This window comes from Halictus rubicundus, chromosome 12, assembly GCF_050948215.1.
Source record: "Halictus rubicundus isolate RS-2024b chromosome 12, iyHalRubi1_principal, whole genome shotgun sequence".
Lineage (NCBI taxonomy): Eukaryota > Metazoa > Arthropoda > Insecta > Hymenoptera > Halictidae > Halictus > Halictus rubicundus.
In genome coordinates, this window is record NC_135160.1 from 8,707,948 (window position 1) to 8,732,142 (window position 24,195).

Below are 24,195 nucleotides of genomic sequence, written 5' to 3' on the forward strand. Positions count from 1 at the left end.
CGTTTTTATCCAGATTGACCAATTGATCAACGAATTGACAAATCTATTAATCATCTATCTTGATAACTGACCTAACTTTCGACGGGTCCTGTGAACCTGGTGTACAAGAAAGAACGAGTATCTTCCGCAATGGTTTCATACAATTTGGATCCCGCAGACGGATCTAGACTTCCTCGACCATTTCGCAAGCGTTTCCAGCTAATGACCCGACTGCGAGTCGTTTAGGCGATGCGGAGCAAGATTTTCCCCTAAGATGCGAAAATTAGCGGCGACGACGGGGGAAAAGATGTGAAATGGTGCAATCGCGAACGGGCATTGCGAACGATCCCGCTCGCAGAACCGGCGCGGCGCGGCGCAATGGACGCGTGAACTTTCTATGGACCACTTTTTCTAGCAAACATAAGAAGGCATGCGCCCTGAATAGATCCCGTCCTGTCGAACGTCGAGTCGAAACACGAAAATTCCGGGGCAGATTTGCTTCGTGTCCACGCATCGGACCGTTTCGCCGGGAATTTTTGATTTACCGTTTCACGGAAACCGTGAAAGCGCCCGACGCGTTTGGATGACCGTTGCGGGTTGCTAAACTTGCCTAAAACATCCACGATTATGCAAAAGTCTACGCAAAAGTTTACGCAAAATATAGTCGCTCGATCAGTTGGATCGTTCATTAGAGCGTCTTGAATTATTCATCTTCGACTTACAAATGGCCACTAAGTAACTACTGACAATAGTACGCGTGCGAATTAACCCTTGCATATCTCTTGCCTATCTCACCTCGCTTCATATTAAATAGACCAGAGGGATGTACCGCAATTACACAGATGCAATAAAACCTCTTTTTTCCGAGCAATCAATGTCCATTATGCAAGAGGTTTTCACCTGCTCGTATTTTTATTCGTTTTCCCCTTCTTCACACTGCCGGGATTTCATACACGACACTTGCTCGCGGAGAATCGAAATCCTCTGTAGAAGAAATCACTGTTATTCTATGTATCCATTGGGGATTGATCTGCAACAAACCACGAAAAATATTCTATTAAAAATATTCTATTCTAAATATTCGAAAAATATTTTATTTATTTTCGTACCCGTCAAATTAATAATTATTTAATATAATTACTTACTAAAATAACATATTATATTTTGATCGTCACGGCGTAATATCCTACGACACCAAACACGACACAATTTGGTTAACGTTTGCTCGTTCAATCTACGATATAATAGAACCTCGATTATCCGAACTAATCCGAACAATCCGAACAATCCGAGACTAAAGTAAAAAATACATTCTTGTTACTTTCATAAAGTACTACAAAATAGTCGCTTTTTTAATGCTCCATCAATGAAACAAAAACGAGTGGACTATTATTGTACGATCCCCTGTCCAACTATTATTAAGTGTCGCATTAATTTAACATGGAAAACCACTAACGCCGCTAGCAATAAATGGGCATACTATTCTCGAATACAATGAACTATCAAGAAACGCCACACCTCTACACGAACCCACCTCCAAAAGTCTTCTGGGCCCATGTAAGTCTGCCTCCAGACCGTAAAAAAAGATACCAGTTATCTCGGGTCACATCTCACGGAGAATTCAAGGGGAAGAACCTGAAGGACGCGGGCAAGGTCACGCGACTGATAATACCGAAGAAAAGACTGAATCACATTGACCCGAGTGACGTTAATCGAGTAAAAACGAGTTTCTGAAAAAGTCGCGACACCAGTTTTTGTCGCCACGAAAACCAAGTCGCCGGAGAAAGGTGGACACTCGTAAATCAATTCTGTTTTCGAAATTTCGAACGCGTCGGAAGGCGAGAGAGACAATCAGCATAAATTAGTGTTGCTAATAAACATTTAACCATTCCATCTAACGCCTGAGATAATTAGAACGATCACAGATCGCGTAATGCCGATGCAGGCCCGCAATGAACGTCAGAAGCGTAAAGATGGCGGCCAGCGTCATCCGCGGAAAAACGATCCAGGCGCGCGGGATCGATTATAAATAATTTTTTTGTTACATGAGTATGCAAATACCCCCGGTGTGATAGCATTCGATACGCGTACAGTGTATTATTTGTTCAGTCTCCCGGACTTCGGACCGTCATGTTTCAACCCGCGGACCGCGATTTTGTCCGATTCTATTTTTTTTTTTTTGTTTTTCGCCGCCGAACTCGAGGATTTCCTTGTCCTAGACGTTTCTTGCTTTATCGCTCATTTCCCGTTCGTTGCGTAATCGCAATTTGTTCTTGCGATCGCGTATCGATCATTCGTCTCACTTACGTAATCACGATCGTTCAGCTTTTTGTTCGTTTCTCGTTACGAGACATCAAGATCGGTGCCGCGGAAGATCAAGGACGACGATCTGCGAGTTCTCTCGTGTCATCCTCCGTTGCCACCTTTCGCAAAACGCGTTGCGAATTGTCGCTGTATTGTTCGAGCAACGAGGTTCGTCAAGATATTTTACTGACGAAAATCGCTCGACGCATGGAGATCTAGAATATTCATGACGAGCGGATATTAGCCTAAGCAATTCGCAAAAGCACCCTTGAACCGTAGAACGTGACCTGCGAGGAACCGTGACAAGCGCAACGCACGCCTCGAGCAGGGATTGTTCATGTAAATGCTAAAAATCAGGTTTTTGCCGGTACTTTTAGCATACTTTGTCGCATGCTCGGGGAATATGTAAGAATTTTTTCGATCGAAATTGTTTGGTGGAAATGAGCATTTTTTTTTCTTTCTAAGCAATGGAGAATTTTTTGAAATCCGGATGCCATCAACGGATTTTGTAATCTTTACTGTTCAGCAAAGATAAAATTCTTGCTTCTTTAAAAAAAAGGCACAAAATCAACGAATCGATGGAGATTCGAACGAGAATTCATGATTTATACCAAGGATTTGCATAGTGCTTATGCAAAAATTGTTTATTGCTTCGTCTGTTTTGGAAATTCATATTAGTGACACTGCAATACTTCGAATAGTTTTTTCCCAAAGATCGACAAATAAGAACGTGATATCATAAATATTAAATATATCACCTGGTTGCAGTATTTACATAGGTAATCTACAATTCAAAATTTATATTTTTCAATGTTCAGAGTTCATCTCTCGTGTAACCTGTCCTGATAAACGTTCGAAAATAACCTGTTGCAAATGAGTTGTTCCACGTGAATACTTTTTAAGATTTCTCTCCATAAAAATTCCATAAGTACATCTTCCGAAACGTGACGTGTAAGTTCGAACAGAATTTTTTAAAAACAACATACAACTCCATTTCGATCTCTGGTTTATTATCGTGTCTGATAGTCTCAAATGGCTTCCGGAGAAACTCAAAACTCGATTCGGACTTCCGCTCGATAGTTGAAGAATGTTTTCTCCAGGTGCGTCGCTGCCGATCGGAGCAAAAGAAATCGATTTTTCGAAGTCAGCGACGAATGCTCGTTTCCAAATCTAATTTCATTCGTCTCGGTGCAATGTTCGCAAATGCTTGCAATTCGGAGCGCGCGGTTTCTTCAGCATCGGGTCAGATGAACTCTCGTTCGGTCGCATGTAAATCTGCCATAAAAATCGTTTTACCGTCGGTCGCGTAGCCTCTCTCGGAATCTAAATCGATCCGATGATGTCACAGGTCGACGGGATTTATGGACGAATGTTAATAATTCGTATGTACCAGTGACTGACGGGCAACCGATTTCGAAAGCCGAACGAGAAAGATATTATTGCTTTCGCGAAACTTGGACGTCTTTCTGGTACCGGGAGCAAAATGCAGCTCGATCCAACCCGAGAAGACAATGGCTACCGTAGATTGCAATTAGCCTTTCCTCGGAGAGAGCAAATCGGTTTCGCGGATGCTTTCGCCTGTGTTACAGGCGTCGTTGCGGTGAGAAATGTTGCGACGTTTCGAACGTTATGTCGAGTGATGTATGTGCCCCTTAGAATGTTGGGAGTCTCGTCAATTTTTCAAATGTTACGTCACGTGTTACACCTTTCATGCTCGCAAACTTTAAGTGTCTCTTTTTACTCTACGCTCGAAATCGTTAGGGCAAAAACCGACTGCTCGACTCCCGTGGCCGTAAGGAATTTTCCTCTTGGCTTTGTGCAATAGATTATTGCACTGTACTCGTCACAGCAGATTGTTGCTACTGTAAAAACCCTGGAATTTGGTGTAAGGAGGTAGACAGGCAAAAATGACCAGCGAGAATGAACAGGCACAACTAATTATACTAGTGGGTCACTCGAGTGAAACTTGAAAGCGAAATTTAAGCAGGAACATTTAATGATTATTGTTTAAAAAAACTGAAGCAACTATGGGAACATTCTCAAGCACATGGCCTACGAAAGGAGTCCACGGAAAGATCGTAGAACGCATATAAAAATCATAAAATTGTACGGAAAGAGGATACAGCTTCAGAACTGAACAGTTTAAAAAATAATCTGGATTTTACCCTAAGATTTGGACATGTCTAGAATGTTACGCTAAAGATCCTGCAAAAGAAATGAGTTTTGTCGAACAGGGGTAAGGAGTTCGCGTGGTTTTTCGGGATCTAGCGGGGGAATCCGATCGGGCAGAACCTGTTCACCGACATTGACACGGTTCACCGTGCCGCGAGTGCAGCTGCAGGTGGCGGCGGCGGCGGCGGCTGCAACTGCAACGTGAACCCGTCGAACACCGGCGGAAGCCCGAGAGGACACGGGGACGATCGTGTCTCTGATTCATCGGTGGATGTGTCGGTCGGGGAAAAATCGATCTCCGAGAACCAGGAAGAGGAAACCAGCGACTTTCTCTGCCGCGGACAAATCCACGGCTGTCCGACCTAACATCCGTTCGTGCGTACGTGCGCCGATACCGATACGCCGGTTTCACGATGAGTGTTATGCGAGCGCTTTCACGGTTGCAAATCGCGGCGATCCGTTACGTCCGAACGAGAACAAACGCGGCCCCGTAACCCGATGGAAAGATGTAACACACCGCCGATGTAATAGAGAGGATCGCGAGCAAACGGCCCGGCCGCGAATCCCTGTCACGCCCACGGGGATCCTCTCTCACTCTCTCTTTCTCCCTCTCCGTCACTTTTTCGACGGTGTTACTCTTACTCTCGAATATTTCACCTGTGACTACCGTCTTCCACTGTTACCATTGCGAGCCGGCCCCGATCATCATTTAGATAATCCGTTAGCCAACACTTTCGCGATCGTTGGCCGCTTGAATCGTACCGCGGCCGATGAAGTAATCGGAGAACTAATCTGGCAATTACCTTCGCTAATTTTGTCCCCTCTTTGCAGGTCGTACAAGTTTTTCTTACTGGCTCCGCAAGCTCCTTATAATTTTTGCGCAGGCCCTATCACGTTGCCCCTGTCTCTGCAGCTTTTTCGTACGTTTTATAATTTTTTTAGAAGCTCCACAATTTTTCTAGAGCCTCGACTATTATTCTATAGTTCCTGTAACTTTTCTAGAAGCGTCACAATTTTCCTACAGGTTCTGCGATTTTTCTAGAGACTCTACAGTCTTTTTATACGCTCTATCTTTTGTCCAGAAGCTCCCCAAGTATTTTTGTGGCTCTACGATTTTTCTAGAGGCTCTATAATTTGTTGGTATGCTCTGCAATCTTTTCTGTATGTTCTACAATTTTTCTATAGGTCCCACAATTTTTGCAAAGGCTCTACAATTTTTCTAGAAGCTCTTCAACCTTTTCATATGATCTACAATTTTTCTACACGCTGTACAATATCCCTGTAGGTCTCATTATTTAGTCTTCATGTTCCTTAATATTGTATAAACTAAGTAATATTATTTTTTATTTGAACGTCTCGCGAACGGAAAGTTTCAACCACAGCGTGAACCGTTCGTTCCCGTGGTCGTTGAACGGTTAATTATTCAATTAATCGAGGATCTAAGCAAAGCAGTAACGATCACGTTTTACTTTTACTATCTCCACGGAGAGAACGACGAAGCCTCGAGGACGCCGTGTATCCGATCGATCTTCCGTTTGTTTTTACAGGAGCCGCGAGACAAACACGATCGGTCACGAACCTGTGAAGATCTATATCGATCTTACCTCGGCATCCGGTAATTCCTTGTCCGTCGCCCGATAGGATCCCCCGTTGACGAAATGTACGTTTAAACGTTAACGAGCCTGATAATAGATCACCGTGCTCTTCACCTCGAGGCCTCGGCAGCTGTTACCAAATAGCTTGACAAAATTCACGCAACAGCCATAATCGTATCCGATTTAGCTGGTAGATCGGCGTTCTTGCTGGTCCACGCGTCGAATCGATGATTTAACGAGGCTCGACACGACCGCAAATAATAAACGTAGCTACGGAAATTACGTAAACAAAGGGGCTTGGACAGATACGAAACTGTACATAAATTAGAGACAGAAAACTTTCCGAGGCTCGTCGGGAGGTATCCTTGGCTCTGGACCGCTGACATCTGTCACAAAATATTCCCATTCGGTCCTGGAAGAGAGCCTAACGTCGGTGGGATCACGCGCGAAATATGTTCTACAGGTTTAAAGGCCTTTTCGACCTCAGACAAGCCCGCGACACGTGTGCGACGATACTTCTTTCGAGGGAACTGAAACCGAAAGAACCAGCAAACAAATTAGTTGGAAAATTGCTAATTAGCGGGCTGCGATATTCGTCGGTGCATTCGACATGGCTCTGTTTGGGAAATGCACTGACTCGATTTCCCTATTCCGCAGAACGTGCAGACATTGTGCCGACAGTGTTTGCTATCTCTGGCAAAAAGTATTCGATTACATACACCAAGTGTTTGTTAATAAATCTACTTGTATACAATTAAAATCGTTCGCTTTGATTTGTTGACTTTGCGATAGCTGTATTTCACGGACGAAGATTTCGATATTCATATTTTCTGCCAGATATACTGTCAATGCTACTTTTGTTCGCACTAGAAGGAAGCGAATCGATCAGAGAACTAATAGAAAAATTCACATACGCATTCGTCGTTTTCTTGTAGGACTTTTCCGTTTTCTTAAAAAGCTTCACTATAAAAATGCACGCCATTTTACGGCACCAGAAATGACCCGCAGTGCCAAGGATTGAAATAACATTTCTCACCTCACACAGGATGATTCAGGATCGCAGGACGAAGATCGAGGAAGATCTGGCATGTGACAATAAAGAAGACGACGGGCTCTGATTTTCCAAGTGTTATTATCAGCACATGGTAGTTTCGCGTCCATCTCACAAAGTAAGGATCAGACAAACCGTCAACAATCAATAAATCAGAAAAAAAGGACTGAAAACGCGGGCCTCGCGGGCCGCCTAGAAGCCAGTTCGACGAAAAAAAAAAAAAAAATAAAATTGAATCGTTTGTAATACAATTCATAATACACAGAGACGATAACGAGTAGTCGTTACAATATTGTAAAATATCACAACGTTAATATCCGCTGGATGAGAACGGTCTCGATTAGGGTGACGGGGTAAAAGAGGTTGAAGGTTTTCGGGAAGGAAGAAAAGGAAGGAAACCGAACGAACTCGTCCACGTAAGAAAAAGAATGGAGAAACCCCGCAAGGAGAGGAGCCCGGAGGAATTGACTGAAACGATTAGGGGCATCGATCAGGCTGTCCAGCGCGAGTTTCGGACGACCTCGAAAGCCTGAGGAGCACGTTGCAAAATCCTTGTTCGCGGCCGTTCAAGGAACAACCGGACGACAGCTTGTCTCTAGGATTAGACTGGCCGGTTCGAAGGACTATGCTGCAGAAGGGAGGCACGTGCGACACGGAACTCGCTGAATAGACCAAAAGACTATGATTCAAGGTCACTCGAGCAAACCCCGAGTCGACCGTTCCTCTTCCTCGGACGCGAAATTCTCGAAAACGGTGACACCTCGGCTGCCCCGACGCGCGTTGTTCAAATAAAAATCTAGCACTCAGGCTGTTGAAAAAATAGAGCGCGTGATCGGAGAACCCCAGGATACCCGTCCGATCGTATCTAGATCCAGATCGCCGAAGCTCGCGCGAACAGCTGCCGAGATCGGTGACAAGCATAGAAAAATACTGTACTCGTAATGGAAACGATAGAAGAAGAGGAAGAAAGGAAAGGACGAACTGGGGATGGGTGCAACGAAGTTCGAGAGGCTCTGGTTCGCATACGTTCGGGGACCGTGGCGACTGAACTCCTTCAAGGAATTTTGCTATTTACGTTTTTTTTTCTAGGCTCCGGTATTCTCACGCGAGAGGCAAGCCCGCAAATGGAAGTTCCTCAAGGATCTCATTCGACTTGTATTTAGGGTAAAGGATGCCGACCGCTGAAGGTCGGACTTAGAGTCGTCATCCCCACCCGACTATACTGAAACGAGTCCTGATAGACACCGCGAGGCGACCTTAACCCGACAGCATCCAGAATACAGGTTTCTAAACTCGACCTTGCCTAACATTCGCCAAACGTCGAAGCAGCTGAGTCGCGATCTTCTAATTGCTGCACTGCCTTGCCCCGGTAACTGTCGCTGATGACGTCCGTTATGCGATCGCCGTGAGCGTTGATGTACTTTTTTGTTAGCACGTCAACTAGTTTGAATTATTAAATGCCACGTGTACACGCTAATGTGCCGGAATACGTCAGTAATGTTTTGAAAAAATTCCTTTCGCTTTTTTGCTTTGCATAGAATCGTATATTCTCATGTTTCAATGGTTTTGATGGCTGATGTTGACTTTTTAAGGCATTTATAAGAACGATGTGCGACAGTTATCGAGGCATCACTGCTTAGAAGAGGAAGATCGTGGATACGAGGATTCAGAATCAAAAGAGGATACAATGTGATCTGGGTCGCCATGCTGGTGGCAAACTCTTTCTACTGAAACTAAAAGTTAGTTTGGAGGTTTGGGAGATTGTAGCGAAATCATTTGTAGCAATCCGTTCGAGTACTTCTGATCCACAAGCACTTGAGAACCCGATTTAGAGTGCCTGATGTGTAAGAGGCGGAGCAAGCTGACCGGGGGGCGTGTACTTGGACTTGCATTGGAGGGTTGGAAGCGTGGGCGGGCCTTAGAGACGTGTCGGCTTTGGGGGTCGATGAATATAACTGGCCAGCTCTCAATAAACAGAACATTCAGATTAATTCTACTTTGATTAATATGATAATTTCCACGTCAATCACATGAGAGTGACTCGTTCCAAAGATTTAGGACCGCCCACTGTTACGGGAACGCCCAGTTTGGGGGTGGGAGGTACCAATTACAGCTAAAACTCTACATACATTGTATCCTCGATCCTCTGATTGGGTCAAACGCGAAACAAGAGCCCCAAGGAACTAAGAAAACCAAGGAAACAGCCGTCACTGCGTGATCGCCGTTGGTTCGCAAGGAAACGAACATTGTCAGGTCCGTCAATGCGAGCCAACGATGATCGACGATGATCGAAGGTAATAGTTGGATCGTTATAGGTCCTTTGAAAATGAAACCGGAAACGAGGGGATGGGGAGCTAGGCTGACTCTCGGAGCGAAAGCGGTTTGTGCACACGATTACTAGCTTGCCACACTTCTCTCCTTTTGTTGTTCTTTTTTTGTGGTTTTCTTTTGTTCATCGTTAATCTACGCCAGTGGTCTTCGAGCTGTGTGCTCGCAGAACCTGTGTTCTTCAAGGGTTCTGCGAGTTGAAATGAAAGTTTGATGGAATTTTTAAAGAATAAACTCGGAACGCTACAAATTAACCTCTGCGAGATCGTTTTGGTTTTACAATTTTTCTTCTGGGGACGATGAGGGTTCCGCAAAGAAAACTTATGATCTTGACACTTCGGGACGGTTTGGGCCGAGCCTCGAGACGAGAAAGATGTTCAGAAAATAATATGTTTTATATCACAATCGTAAAAATAATCTGTTAATACTTGCACACTACGAAAACTTCAGAAAATTGGAGCACTCATATTTGGAAAGTCAGAAGGGACCAACTGTCTCACCAAGGATTATTTAAATAATCAATAATTTAATTTCAGAAGCGAAGAGGCCGTCCGAGAAGTGTCAAGTATTTTGCGAGTCGACGAAGCTCGAAGACCACCGATCTACGCGGAACCAGGGGTAAGGGGATCAAGGGGGGCAGGGGCTGATCCATGGGAGGATCCAAGGACAGAGTGAGTCGCTCGTGATCATTTGTCTTTGATTCTTCGTTCACCGTTCTCGGCTCGGTGTCCACGCTGGAAGTGCTCTCGCTGCTCTCCTCGAAATCTCAGACACACCTATATATACAGAACGGTTTTTCCCCGAACCTCTCTTTGCTCCTTCCTCACGCTTCATACTAGAACTTATGTTTGCTCTCCGGAGCAGGTTCTCGAGGGAAACGCCGCGATTAGAAGAGATGCAGCGTCTTTGTCGAAAATCACGCTCCTCTACTTCTTTACACCGAGCCGGGAAAATTATCGCATCGCTCGAGAGCGCTATATATTACAGATTCCATCATGATCGAACGGCCTTCCGGATCGCTGGATCGACTGTCTACCATTCGGCAAAAAATTACGCTCTTTTCTCGCCGAGCAAGTTGTCGCAGCGCTTCAGAATCCTCTCGGTATATTACAGGTTGATCGGGGTCGAGCGGCCGCTTCGGATTGCTGGCTAGATCGCCTGTGGATAGATCGCTGGATCCATACCGTGGTACCCTTCCGCAGGAGCTAACAGTCACGGTGATCTATTACATTGTGGTTTTACTGTTAGCACTCGAAGCTGATTCGGCAGCTTATCACATCGACATTTTCATTCTACTTCAAATCTTCTCTCTAAACAACAAAATGCGAACTCGAGTTGCATTACATCACGGTCCGAATGAAAATTTTTATTGAATTATTAACACTAGGTTTACGGAACCTGTTAAGATGACGAGTTCTCATATCTTTAATTTACGATTATTAAAATTGTAAAGATGCATCCATGAGGAATTCTTCAACAAATTTATTTCTTTGGATATATATATGTGTATTTTAAAATTGGCTAAAAATTTGGATAGAAAGATTTTCGTTATTTTTAAAAAGTAACGCAGAATGGCATCTTTGAGTGCTCCGTAAACTTAGCGTTAAATATAAAATGTAATTTCATTGTACCACGTTCCGTTACATTGTACTTTCAATTAGGTTATCAATTGTGATTGAGTTACGGTTTGATTGTTGATTTCTCAGTTCATGTATCGTTGAGAGAGACGATCCAGAAGCTTTCTGAAATGGTCGCTCGTTGTTCGCAAATTCGCAAGTCATACCCGTTCGCTCGTTCGCTGCGCTCTCTTCCGCGCGCTATACACACAACACCAGCCGTTTTACCTACGCAACAATTACTACCGGCTATATATACAACGAATCGCTAATGCAGTCGCCAATCGCACCGGAACGAAAAACCGAAGGCGAGAGCTATAGTCCCTTTTTCTCTGGAGTGGCGAGCGGAGAGGGTGCAGGCCAGGACTTGGAACCGTTCCGACAATGACTGTTCAAGACTGTTATAAATGTTTCCGTCCGACTGACGGAAACAGTTGGAAACATCCTTTATCCATTTTATTAATTAGCAAGTGCCATCTTCTAATTATTATCTGTTTCGTTTTGTAGTTCCATTTTGATTTCCATATCGGTTCTGTAATTGTGTCGGTGATTACGAAAATCATGTATTATTTCTTCGTGATATTTGGACCTTCGCATTTGATTTGATAAAAAAATATTTTGCCAGAATATTTAATATCTAATATATACATATACATATACATATACATATACATATACATATACATATATATATATATATATATATATATATATATATATATATATATAATTTGTCTATTCACTATATAATTATAAGTAGAATCAGTCGATAAAATAACAAGCAAGAAAATCAAATTTTGAATTCAGGCTTACACCACTTTCATAATCACCGGCACACAATTAGCATCTTTCAGTTCTGAGACGACTCTAGAACCGGTTATTTTCTAGCTTATTTGCTGCGGTAAGGTTTATTCTGACCTCCCGTTGGTCCATAATAAAGTCAGATATTAAAAATGATTTTCTACTGATTTGATTACGTATGCAGAGCAGCACACGAATATATTTCATGAATTTTAATGCGTATGATTAGTCCGTTATACTGTACTTTTCTTGTAAAAATTGAAATCAATAGACTTCTAATCCTTGTCTCAATTTATTTCTTGTGATCTCAATTTATTTCTTTTCAGATTGAAAATTTATTCTGAACTGACAACCGTCTACACTATCAGACATTGCAAATGATATTCTACAAATTGCGTTTTTGCATCGCATGGTTTATGTTAACTGCGATGTAATGAAGCACAGAATGGAAACAACAAATCGAAACTGTTAGAAAAACATGTAGCTGGTTTCTTCCGGGATCAGTACAGGACCAAAAAATAATAAAATAAGAAATAAAAATGAAAATATAAATCGAAATTGGAATTGTAATCGAAACAGATAATAGTAAATTTCAGTTCTCCCTAACAGTTGTACAAAATAAAAGTTTGAACCTGCTTCGAGAACCGGAATCGCCATAACAACGGTATCCAAGCCCTGGTACTGGCGCAAAAAAGGTAGAGAAAGAGAGAGAGAGAGAGAGAGAGAGAGAGAGAGAGAGAGAGAGAGAGAGAGAGAGAGAGAGAGAGAGAGAGAGAGAGAGAGAGTATAATAATTAGACAGTAATATCACGGAAAACGTCCAGCCTCGAGAATTAAATAATGTGGCACTGTTTGTTGGTGAATCTCGTTCCACCGACTCGAAGTGTCTACCGAATGGAATCGTAGCTCGTTCCCGGAGGGGTTAGGAGGTACAATGATTCAATACAGTTTCTCTCGCAGTCTCCTCAGACACGGATCGGCTGACGCTCGGTAATTATCCATATCTATTTTCTTCTTTTGATCTCGCTTTTACAAAACGATCGTTGAACGGAAACGACGGAGCGGTCGCACGCGAATGCTTTGAAAAATATTACGAAAAGGAAAAAAACCGGGCCTACTCGGGACCCGCCAAAATATCTGTATATATATATAATATATATAAGTATATATATATGTATATATATTACACGGAAATACTATAAAGTGGAGCGAATCCGAGAATAAAAATAAATACGTGGTTCGCGACGACCACGGGGCCTCGCGATCGAATAGAAGAACCGATATTATAATTAATTAACATACATGTGTGTACGTATATACGTATATACATATGTGGGTATATATTAAAAATTGTACCATGAACGATATTAGCGAACGCGACGAAAGAAAATAATCGTTTTGCTCTTCGGTTCGGTCGGTTTTGTTTGTTTGTTTTTTCGGGTTTTTTTTAACGGGTTTTCTTGTATTCGTTTTTTGTACGTGGCGGCCTCGATCTCGCGCTCGAGGCGTCGAAATCTCCCAGTTCAGCAGAATTATCTCTCTCTGGCTGTCAGAGTGTCCACTGTGAGTTGTCTCGTCTCTGTCAGTGGCTGTTCGTTCCGCGGACGACAAAGGAACCGTGAACACAAGCAGAAAGGAGAAGCGCGCACAGCTCGACGTTTGCTAACATTTACATTGTAAATCGAGTCCGTGCCGGAAATCGCTTTTTTCCCTCGCTCTCGTGGTACAGCTCTGCACGCAACTTGGCACACAACAGCGTCAACGGACACCAACGAACTCCATAGTTCGATCACACGGTGGGAATTCGTTCTGTATTCGGCAATAATGTACTGTACAGACACGTGAAGTCGATTGGGAGGAGGAAACCTAGTCCGATTGGCCGCCAGCCGCGTGAACGGCTCAGCCCGCTACTGTTTTCGCTGTTTTGTTCATCGTTTTCGTCACAAATGCATAAAATTTGTAGTCTGTTTTTGCTTTGCCAATATATTTCTACTGAGACGAATAGCTAAGAATCATAAGAATCATAAGAATTGAAATTGATCAATTATGAGCAGTACTTTCTACGGTCTTCTCATCTCTGCACAGTTCACCTGGCATATCAGTCCTCGTTACAAAACGCGAAGTATGATTCGATCTTAACACTTTCACTACCGAAGTAGCTACCTCGAGAATCAAATAATCGAGAGATTTTTAATCAATCTTTGAACACCCACAGCTATTTTGTTCCTAAACCGGCAAACATTACACGTTGACTGCCTATACCGATTACAACCATAATATTCTTCCGCTAAATTGTTTCAATATCAAAAGATTACATTTAACGAACTAAATTTACGCGAGCCGCGAACCCGATGCTCTAATGTTAAAACATCTTCAAGCGCACAGCGTCTACACAGTACCTATCTGTAATAAATAAAATAAATGCTAGATGATCTAGGACAAGATTCTTCACGCAAAAAGTAAATATTTCTCCACAAAACTGTGTCATCAATCTACTTCCAACCTAGCAGTCAATGTGTCAGTGAACCTCTCGACAGTCTCCGGGTAGCTAAAGTGTTGGCAACATTCGGCAACTTCCGGTGGACCACGTTCACCACAGCCATTGAGCATTCGACCAGCTGAAGCTCTCCATCCGAGGTCGAGCTTCGAGACGGTTAATAAAAAACGTGATCAGTGACTAAAAAAAGGGGATAAGGGAGCAGCGAGAAATTTGAGCGCAACCGACGACGACGACGACGACGCAGAGAGCTCGACAAGGCGTTGTCGAACATGGTGCCACCGGAAATTGTAAGGTGGCCCGGAGGGGTGCAGAGCTGCGCGAAACGGAGAACCACAGGAGGAGTAGAAAAAGCTTCCGGTATGGCTGAACGACAAAAAAGCTCGGGATGCGATCGCGTTCCGGTGTTCTTCCCGTTCCTCGACGATTCCCTCGTCCAGCATCGTTGTCCTCAGCGACTACCGGGGCTCGCAGGCCTCGTAGACGAGCTCTGGCACCAGGGCCAACGAGAACGTGGCGCTGGCCTGTCTTGCGTACTGCCTCCTCGTCGTGTTAGCTTCGTGTTACCTGTTGTTCTCCTCCATGACCACCTGTTTGAACACACCGGCAGGCATCTGGCTCTTCACCTCGTGGCTGCCGAGCGCTGTCGTGCCGTCCTTCGCGATGAACAGCTGCAGCCCCGTCGCTACAACAAACAAACGAATCATTAGTCGGCGTTCTTGCTACCTTCTTTCTTTAATTGCTTCTACTAGATCTACTAGATTAACTAGCATCTAGTAAATGAGGCTCCCTGCAGCAGAGGCCTTTCGGTTTGTATTTTGCAACTGAAAATCTCTGCACGATATACGATGTCCAACAGACGCCTCCATAAACTTTCTCAGTGTCCCACAAAGATCGTAAGCTGCCGACCGGTTACCCTTCTACTGTACTACATGCCCGACTTGTTTACTACAGCTTTAATGGCCTCGTTGTTTCTAATTAATGACACGTTGACGACAGACGCGTCGTTAACACGTGCTATAACGTACATCACGGGTCCGAGAATCCGAGAAATAGGTTCTCCTCAAGGTTACGATCGAGATTACGATCATTTCACTTTTCATGAGCGTTCGATAGGCTTCCCAAACAACAATCCCAAAACTTGGATGTAACTTGATTCTATCCTCTTCTAGTGCACGGGGAATAGGAAATCAATGTTTCTACTCATAGTAAAACAAGAATTCATTAAATAATCCTAAGATCTTCAGACTGTAGTATACGGTCGTTGGCACAAAATCCTCGCGATTAGGATTCAACAGGGAACTGATACTTGACAACAACATGTGTCTGAGGAATTAGGGTGAACCATGGACAGACGGGACACTTACTCTCGGAGCTCTCGAGGTCGGTCTGCTCTAGGTTCGTTGCTTTGATTAGCTCGTCGATGAGGGAATCCGGGTTCGGCCTGGTGACCTCGACCCTGCAGAGGATGGGGTTTCCTGCACCGTCTTCAGCCTTTTTCCTGCGCTCCATCGCGGCCTTTGCTCGGTCCAAAGATCCCGTTTCACTGAGCCCTGAACCGCCGGAAGGATTCCTGCGAGAACAAACAGCCACCAAGGCCTGTCAGTCAATTTCGCGGCTATTGTAGCCTTGTTTTTAACCTCTTCAAGGATTCTGGCATGTACGTTCAACTTCAGTGTCACGGAATAGTTAGCCCCAGAACGACTAAAGCGATGGCCCTTCCAACTCACCAGGTGAAAGATGTCGAAGGAACATTGTTTCTCTCGTTTCAGAATATTTTACACCATTATCGAGTAGAAATCTTTCGTATAAAAAGTTTTGAAACGGAAATAGAATTTGTTCGATATTTCCTTATGATTCGAGGCTCAGCTCTTTTAGAGGTAATATAAAGTTTGTTAGAATTTATCCCTGAAGAGGTTAATTTTTTGCAGCTTCCGCGAGCACTGACGCGGAAACAAAGTAATCCGCGGACTTTTTTGTGCGAAAACGTTTTAGCGTGTGGAGAGGAAAAGAAAGGAAACGTGCGCGCGGAGCAACGGTCAACTAGGCGAGGTGACTCGCACCGGTTCGGACGATGAATATTTATATACAATATTTAAGTAGTGACGATCTTACGCCGGCGAATGGAAAACGTGATGTGTCACGAGCTCGTGACCCCATGTCGCAGTCTTCCCGCGGGGTTGCTCCGCGTTCACAGACATTCTGTATTTGCAGTATGATGTCTCACAGCAGTATAATTGACGTGCGAATTTCGATTGAAGTAGCGACAAAGATCCTTTGACTTTTTTCAGTGACGTCTCGCGAACACAGTTTACACTAGTTTATTGTTGCTTGTACGGCACCACGTCGCGCAGATTACTTATGAATTATATATGTTTGCGTATTATTAATACATTGGCTTGTTCGTAAACATTATGTGAGAACAAGAAACAGGAATCCATTGATACAAGAATGGGTAATGGAAATGTTCATCGTCAATAACATTGTGTACATAATACACATAGCAAGTTTTTCTTGATGGAAATTAATTGCTTTTCATTTCGAACAATAACAATGACTAATACATTATCGTAGTTGCGTACTAACTGCACGTACATTTTCGAAGCTTGTTTTTTGCTCTGGAGTTCCAAAAGTGTAAGGGCTAATGGTCAGTTAGGAGACTGAAAAAAGTGTGAATTTTGGGAATTTTTTTCTCAAAAACTGTAAGCCATTGTTAAAGAAACATTTTTGTATTTGGAAAGGCATATTGTAGAGAGTACCTGATAATTTTTTTATTTCGCAATATCCATCAGTTGCAAAGTTATGGCTGACCATTGTAGGTCCTGTAAATCAATGACGCTTTTTGGGAGACCGTACGGGAAATAAGCCACAACTTCATAACTAAAAAATATCTTTAGATAAAAAAATTACAAAGAACTTTTTAAAACGTGTCTTTTCCAAATTTGCAATTTAAAAAAATGAAGAAACCCGAAAAATTGTTGGCACCTTCTAACAAATTTCTCATCGAACTAAATCATGTACTGAAAGCCAAATAAATACACCGCAGTAAAAAACTGTCCAAAAATTCGCATTTCGGCGCGTAATTTTGCTTTTTTCCAGGCTTCGCGAATTATACTGCCGTGTGAAAATGAGCAGCGTCGGTCCACGGGAGCCTAATTTTGCGCCCCAGTGGTGTCCGGGCCGAGGAACGTCGATCATTATCACTCTGCGACACACCGCGTGCAATAACGAGCTTTCTTCGATGCAAAAGAATGGAAAGGAGTTATGCGAGAGGTGCTGCGACGCGAACGAAACGAAACGGTTAGTAGCATGGGTGACGGGGGTTGTATGTTGCGGGGGTGAACACTTCGAGGAAGCGCGAGGAGCTGGATGGTCAAACGAAAATGGCGAAAATGTGCAAGAAGAAGCGGCCAAATCATATTCTCGCGGGTACACAAGTACGGTGGTGCTCGGTTAAATTTGCTAAATCTGTTACAGTTAAGTTTGCATAACCCATCCCCACTTTTCCCCACCACTTACCGCCTCGAGTTGAACGCAAGAATTTTTCTCAGACTTTGCAAATTTAAGCGAGCGCCACTGTAACGCGTAGTGCGCATGCAAAAAGCTGGCTGAACGGTCGTGTCCCGAAATCGACCCGAGGGATCAGACCGGACCTGTTCAAGGATCAGGACAACCATAAGCGGTTGCATCGCGGATCTCGCACGCTCTTTGATCCGTGTTTTCCGGTGAAGAATCAAAGATTTCGGGCCGGTTCTTGAACAGATCCGAGTCGCGAAGCTTCACGCTCGAGACACTCCGCTATGCAAATGCTAATAGTACATATAAGTTATGCTTCCAGGAAGCTGAATCTCGTCGGCAACGAGTGGGCAAAAAGTACGGGGAATAATTTATATGGCTACGTCTGCGCGCAAAAAATATGAAGCTATAGGCTCTGACCTGTTGACATGTGTAAATCTCGCGGCGAGGATACGGAATGTTTAAATATTTAGAAATATGGAAATATGCATCTGTTGGAAAAATCCAACACGGCGCATGTTGTACTTGCGGGCATTGTGAATGATTAGATGATTTTTGAGTCGCCCTAACGAGATTCAGCTTGCACGCGACGAAACGGTGTTCCGTGCTCTTCGAGGTCGAATCGCGAGCGTTTAATTTCAATTTTGAATTAGGCCAGACTGATTCGCAGCCAGAAGCGCTGCGACGCAGGAACACGTTGATGGTTAACACCTTGCGGATGATTGTTTTCATTTGAATTGAATGAAAAAATGTCTGTTCTTTTATTGGATAGAACTCGTCCTTGGACGTTTTAATGCTGTATCATAAGCGTTAAAGGATTCAAAAAGGTTTCGAAACCGGAGACTTGTTCATAATAAAAATGAACTGATAAAAGAATAATCGATTTACGATCGGAGATTTCCGATTACAGTCAGCACAATACACAATAGTGCTGCAAGATGTCAACATCGACCGGTACCGGTTGCTTCATTTACATCTTCGTCAATGCGAGAAGGTAAAGCAGAAATTACAAGTCAGCAAGGCTTGATCAGTATCTAATAGTTACGTCACTGTTTAGAAATGTCGTTGGGCAATGCTCTGGCTCGGTCAAAAAGAAGAGCAAAGAAGCCACGCCCATCGGGGACAATCTAAATTAGATGTAGACGAAAATAGTCTCGTGGGAGTCTGCTTTGACTGTATTAAATCGGTGAGCAACAAAGCCACGCCTACTAGGAACACTCTAAATCTGGTGTAGGTGAAGAATGCCCCAAGAGAGAGTTTCTTGGCTTCGTTAACAGGTCAGTTCTTAGTGATAATAATAAACAGTTGCTAATGAAAAGACTAATAGCCAATGTATTAACATCGTGAGCAGCAAAGCCACGCCTACTTAACACTTGTACAATATCAGCGTTTAAAGAACATGAACCATGAGCCACAGAATGAACCTTCTTATCCTCCCATAAGGTGTCAATCACAAATCAGATTCCATCTTAAAAATAGTGACATATGTCTAGCAAACTTGTTATTTCTGCACAGTAAAAGCCACGAGGGACATCACACGCGTACACACAGAAAGATAAAGAGATAGAGAGAGATAGATAGATAGAGACACCCGCGCGCACACATACACGCACAAAGACGAAGGACAGATTAAGACGAAAGCATGGACTGACGGTGGGGTTATGCTGTGTCGGTGCTGGGAGCTCGGTGGAACGACATCCGGTACTCCTAAAGAGGACTCCTCGGAGTCCGCAGGGCTGGTGGCGACCGTAGCCAGCTTGCCCCCCGCCCCGTCCAGCAACTTCCGGTGGCCTCCGCCAATACCCCTGCAAGGATTCACAAAGCCATCCAAACTGGAAGCAAAGCTACGCTTCCTCTCCTCCGACCCTTCTCGCTTCCTCCTTTCCCGTTTCTTTAACGTTGCCCCCATTTCTCAGGATGTATCTCACTATCCACTTCAACCATTCACTCTCTACAACCCCTTTCAAAGTCAGCCAATTAATCCTATCTTCATTTCTTTCCTTTTCTTTCGCCAGTGTCATTAATTTAACAGATTTTACCTACTGGAGATTATCCCACAGTTTTCAAGAACGTATAGTCCATTGCCAAGGACTTTTCAATCTCTTCTGATGAAGATTTCAAACAGAATCTACTAAATACTATATATAACTTCACATCTTTCGTTACTTCGCGACTGAAAATTATCCTGGAGTATCTAAAAATCTATTAGTCATTGTTAAGGACTTCCTAATCAATCTTTTAACCCTTTGCACTCTAAACTTTCACTTCGTGCACATGAAATCGAGCCTGTTTTTTTAAAACTGTCTCGAATAATCGTACAGAAATTTTCAGTGACGCCTCAAAGTCGCCATTCGAGTGCAAAGGGTTTACAATATCAGTTTCAATTGTGAACCAAGAAGTCATTCCCAGCTATAGTACAATTATACAGAATACTATTCATATTCCTCCAGTAGGCAAAGTGTTAACACAGTAATTTGATCATTCAGACTTATAAACGATCTGACTTGAATCACGTTATTTACTTCTCAGTTTACTTTGGTTTACGCTCGAAGGAAACGAGCTACAGAGAGTCAACTAAACGCACAGTCAAAATCACACAATTAGCTGCATCGGTTCATAGGCTGGCAAATTAATCAACAGTATATTTTATAAACTACCAAAATATAATTCCCTTTCTAATATCAAAAAGCTTTGACTCCATGCGCTTAGTCGCGGATTGACGTATTGATAACGTCCAGCGAGATACATCCTCCCCTTTGCTCTATACACTAACTATAGTTTAGAGTCACCCTTTACGCGTTTCCCGGATGCATTTCGTTAACGTTACTTCAGCTCGAAATTTTTAATACAAACGTTAACATAGATTAGGACAAGATCAATTCTACGTAGATTCGACTTGAATAATTTTAAGGGTTGTGAAATTGAAAATAAGTTGGACGTGTTCTGAGTCGTTCAACGAAGCGCATCCTCTGCTCTAGCGAAGCTATATTACAGATACACTTGGTCCTTGACGAGTCAAGGTAGACGATAGCTGGTCACAGAATCGGAAACCGCGGAGAAACGATAACGCAAGCAGTTTTTTCCAGCACGGAGAAGGGTATCAGGTTCGTGGACTGTCCTCGACGATCGACAGACAGTCCTGGTTTAGCGTGGTTTCACGAGGAACAAGGATATTTAAATATATGTGTTGTCGTGGACGTTCGGTCGCGTCTTCGATTTAGCAGCTCTAATCGACTCACGGTTAATGAAGCGAAGCGACAGCTCGTCTCGTAGCTATAGTGTGTCGATGTGAGTGTGTCTCTGTCGTGTTCGGTTGGTGATATATCGCGACCGACAGTGATAGATCAAGCGTTATTAGCCTAGATCGACGCAGTTTGTGTCTCGATCGTTGATCGTCTCGTCGCAAGCATCGGTTCAAGGAACTTCTTGATACAAGATAACACAAGCGTGTGAGAAACGGAAGCGATGGCGTTCGAGGCACACGAGTCCCCCAAAATCTATACTAGTTTAACACGACAATGCAACAGAGATATGAAATCTGAATCAGTTGTCCAATTGTCAATTCAAGTTCTAATTCAAGTCCAATTGAAGTTGTCTAATTGGAGTTGTTCAATCGAATCAGTTGCCTATCGAACAGAGATTTTTCTCGTTCGTTTGAGAATCGCGTGCCTCCAACTGAAAACAAAATTAATTCAAAACGGAACAGAAGAGAACTGTTTCTCAGGTGGGTCGGAATCTGTTAACAGGTAAAAGGGATTTGTATAACATCACGTTCGCTGGATTGATCGACGGTTAAGGCATGGAGCAACGAAAGCGATGATCACTGATTCCAAGAGACGATTCTGTGTTTCTGGATCGATGGACATTTGTATGACCGAAGTTGGCCTCAAAATTTAAGTCAGATTCCTTTTCTGGGTCAAGAGAAGTCCAACAGATGGAACTTGTGCGCTTTTGTCCGGAGTTGTAAGCTGAAATCTAGCACCACTTTGCATCTAATTGAGCTTTCTCGGCAAGTTTGAAGCAAGTTCTTAAATGTCCACCGTTCAAGAAGTGTTTATTCGATCCTGGAAGCAGCAAACATTTCTTTCATCAGCCCCGTGACGTTGGAAGTGAAGTGAAACAACAGGGGTTCATAGTGATGGGCTCCAGTAACTTCGAAAAATGAATCGAAAATACTTTGAGGTAAATTTGAATCTAAAAGTAACAGCTTCGAACACTATGAATTTGTTCAACTGTTCACAGTTGCGAACTCCCTTTATCCTGAATAACTTACTGTGAAATTTTCGACTACTATCTGCTTCGGCTACGGCTATTTAACAATACTAATCACTACCTCCTAAATAATATAGTGTTTGCGAATCTGAAAATATGCTTTATCCATCAAAATGCATTCCTAGCAAACACAATGCTAACAAGCTTAATGTATAAAAATTCCCCTGTTCCCCTTCTACAATAATTTTATAAAAAATATGCATGTACACAGCAAATTGCAGCAGCAACAATCATTGTTATCAATTACAAGAAAGCCGACACAAGGATCCATCCTAGAAGAATTTCAGAACCGAAACAGATACCCGAAAGCTGAACTGCAACCGAAACAGACAACAGTAGAAAATTTTCTCCACGACAGCTGTTCAAAAGCAAAGGTTCTTCGCAGCCTCTTCAAGAATCAGGATCGCTATCGCAACATTTCCCAAGCCCCAATTTGAATCCCTCTGGACCCAGGGACAGAAGATGGAGGGCAACCGGGGAGAGCCGACGAAAAACAAAACGAGAGAAAGAAACTGATAAAAGAGAAAGTCGTTGACGAATGAAACCTACCTGAGGGTTTGACCGGTCGTCGCGGAACGTAGCGAGGCTCTGGGGTTATCGGGCCTATGAAGAGGATCGGGGGAGGACACGGCTCTGGCTTGGTCGGCCAGTCGCAATACCGGGCTGGTCTTACCTTTCTCGATACAATCGCAGGTCTTCGAGAAAGTTCTCCAACCTGGATGACCGATCCTCGGTTTTACGACCGACGCGATCACGCTGTTACGTTGCTGTTGCCCGTTTCTGCCATTGTTAATCACGTTTCGCTCGTTTCGAGGATCGAAGCTGTTCGCCTCGAAATTCTTCCGCGAGAGTCGTGGCACGTCTTGCGGTACCTTGAACACGTCGACTACCTCGTCGTCGACGATGTTGACGTCCGAGGAGCCGACGCTGTTCGCTATACCGTTCCTAGAGCCTATGATCTCGTTCTGATGCTCGCTCGATGAGAGACGCGCCGCGACGCTCGAGGACGTCTTCGAATTCCGCGGGTCCAGTTTGCTGTCGCGCGATGAAACTGGACTCGAACCCGGCCAGAACCGGTTCCGAGGGTCCAACAGCATCAAGGAAGACGAGGACGGGGAGTCGACGTTGTCCAGGCTGGTCTCAGGCTTCGCAGCCTGGTGGCAACCTGGGGCTAGGCTCTGGGAAGGGTTCGGGATACGTGGAGCCCATACCGGCCAGGAGGGTGACCTATAAAGATCACAACATAAATATTGAAGCATGCAAAAATCATAATAAACCCGTGAGTATGGTACGCCGTTCAGATGGAAAGAGGATGGTCGCGGAATCGAAATGTTCGCGCACAGGCTACGTTTTGGGGACCACTGAATGTTATAGATATTTATGGCTGATTGTTAAAACTGTTTTAGGCAAGATTTTCTTCTAAGTATGTATCTGGAGGCTTTGTTTTAGCAGTAATTCTATCAGGAGATATAGTAATCTTTGTTGTGGACTGACAAACCACTTTGACTAATCTAATCTAATAACTAGAGTATAGGCATTAGAATTGTCAAAAGGAGAAACACATTCTTATTCAATCTTTATTTGCGATAATTGACTAGGAAAGATTTATATTTTGCATGAAAATCCAACTTACTACAAGACCCAGAAGAGGCCCACAAGACTGTGGAACTCTGCAGCAAACGGTCTTTTCACACAGCCATATGTAATCGAACTATTCAGAGCCCAAAGGAGCTCTGTGCGCAAAAATATAGTGGCCGATTCACCTAACTGTATCGCCTCAATTTACTGATAACTGACTTGTCGCATAAAAGAATGTTTCAAACCAAAGTTGTCAGACAATAACCGGTGCATACAATGTAATAATAGTTATAGTTTTTTTTACATTTCACTTTATGATCGAGGTACGAAGATAACATTGAGTTTCTGTTTCATAATGTGTAATATTTAAATATGCAATTTGATAGAGTATTGAGTGTTGAGCAAAAATGTATTAAGGTATGTCTGCTGAAAATGTAGTAATTACCGAGATACTCTTTAGTTAATCTTTAGTGGAAGTGTGATGACA

At 43.4% G+C, this 24,195-nt stretch overlaps 1 protein-coding gene and 1 long non-coding RNA gene across 3 annotated transcripts in view; one reads left to right on the top strand and one right to left on the bottom strand.

Moving 5' to 3' along the window:
* The first annotated feature begins 5,762 nt into the window (after window positions 1-5,762).
* LOC143359738 (uncharacterized) lies at window positions 5,763-12,915 on the top strand. The gene is made up of 2 exons (XR_013083159.1): window positions 5,763-11,511; window positions 12,173-12,915. It is a non-coding gene; the product is annotated as an uncharacterized LOC143359738 (long non-coding RNA).
* LOC143359737 (uncharacterized) overlaps window positions 12,853-24,195 on the bottom strand; it is a 76,364-nt gene continuing 65,021 nt past the window's right edge. The window contains exons 7-10 of one of the 2 annotated variants that reach the window (XM_076797912.1): window positions 22,680-23,357; window positions 19,511-19,663; window positions 15,710-15,915; window positions 12,853-15,027 (exon numbers count right to left, since the gene is read on the bottom strand). In XM_076797912.1, the coding sequence (XP_076654027.1) occupies window positions 14,906-15,027; window positions 15,710-15,915; window positions 19,511-19,663; window positions 22,680-23,357 (1,159 nt within the window). In that variant the 3' untranslated portion in view covers window positions 12,853-14,905. The remainder of the gene's footprint in view (window positions 15,028-15,709; window positions 15,916-19,510; window positions 19,664-22,679; window positions 23,358-24,195) is intronic. The other variant, XM_076797913.1, reaches the window with a different exon arrangement.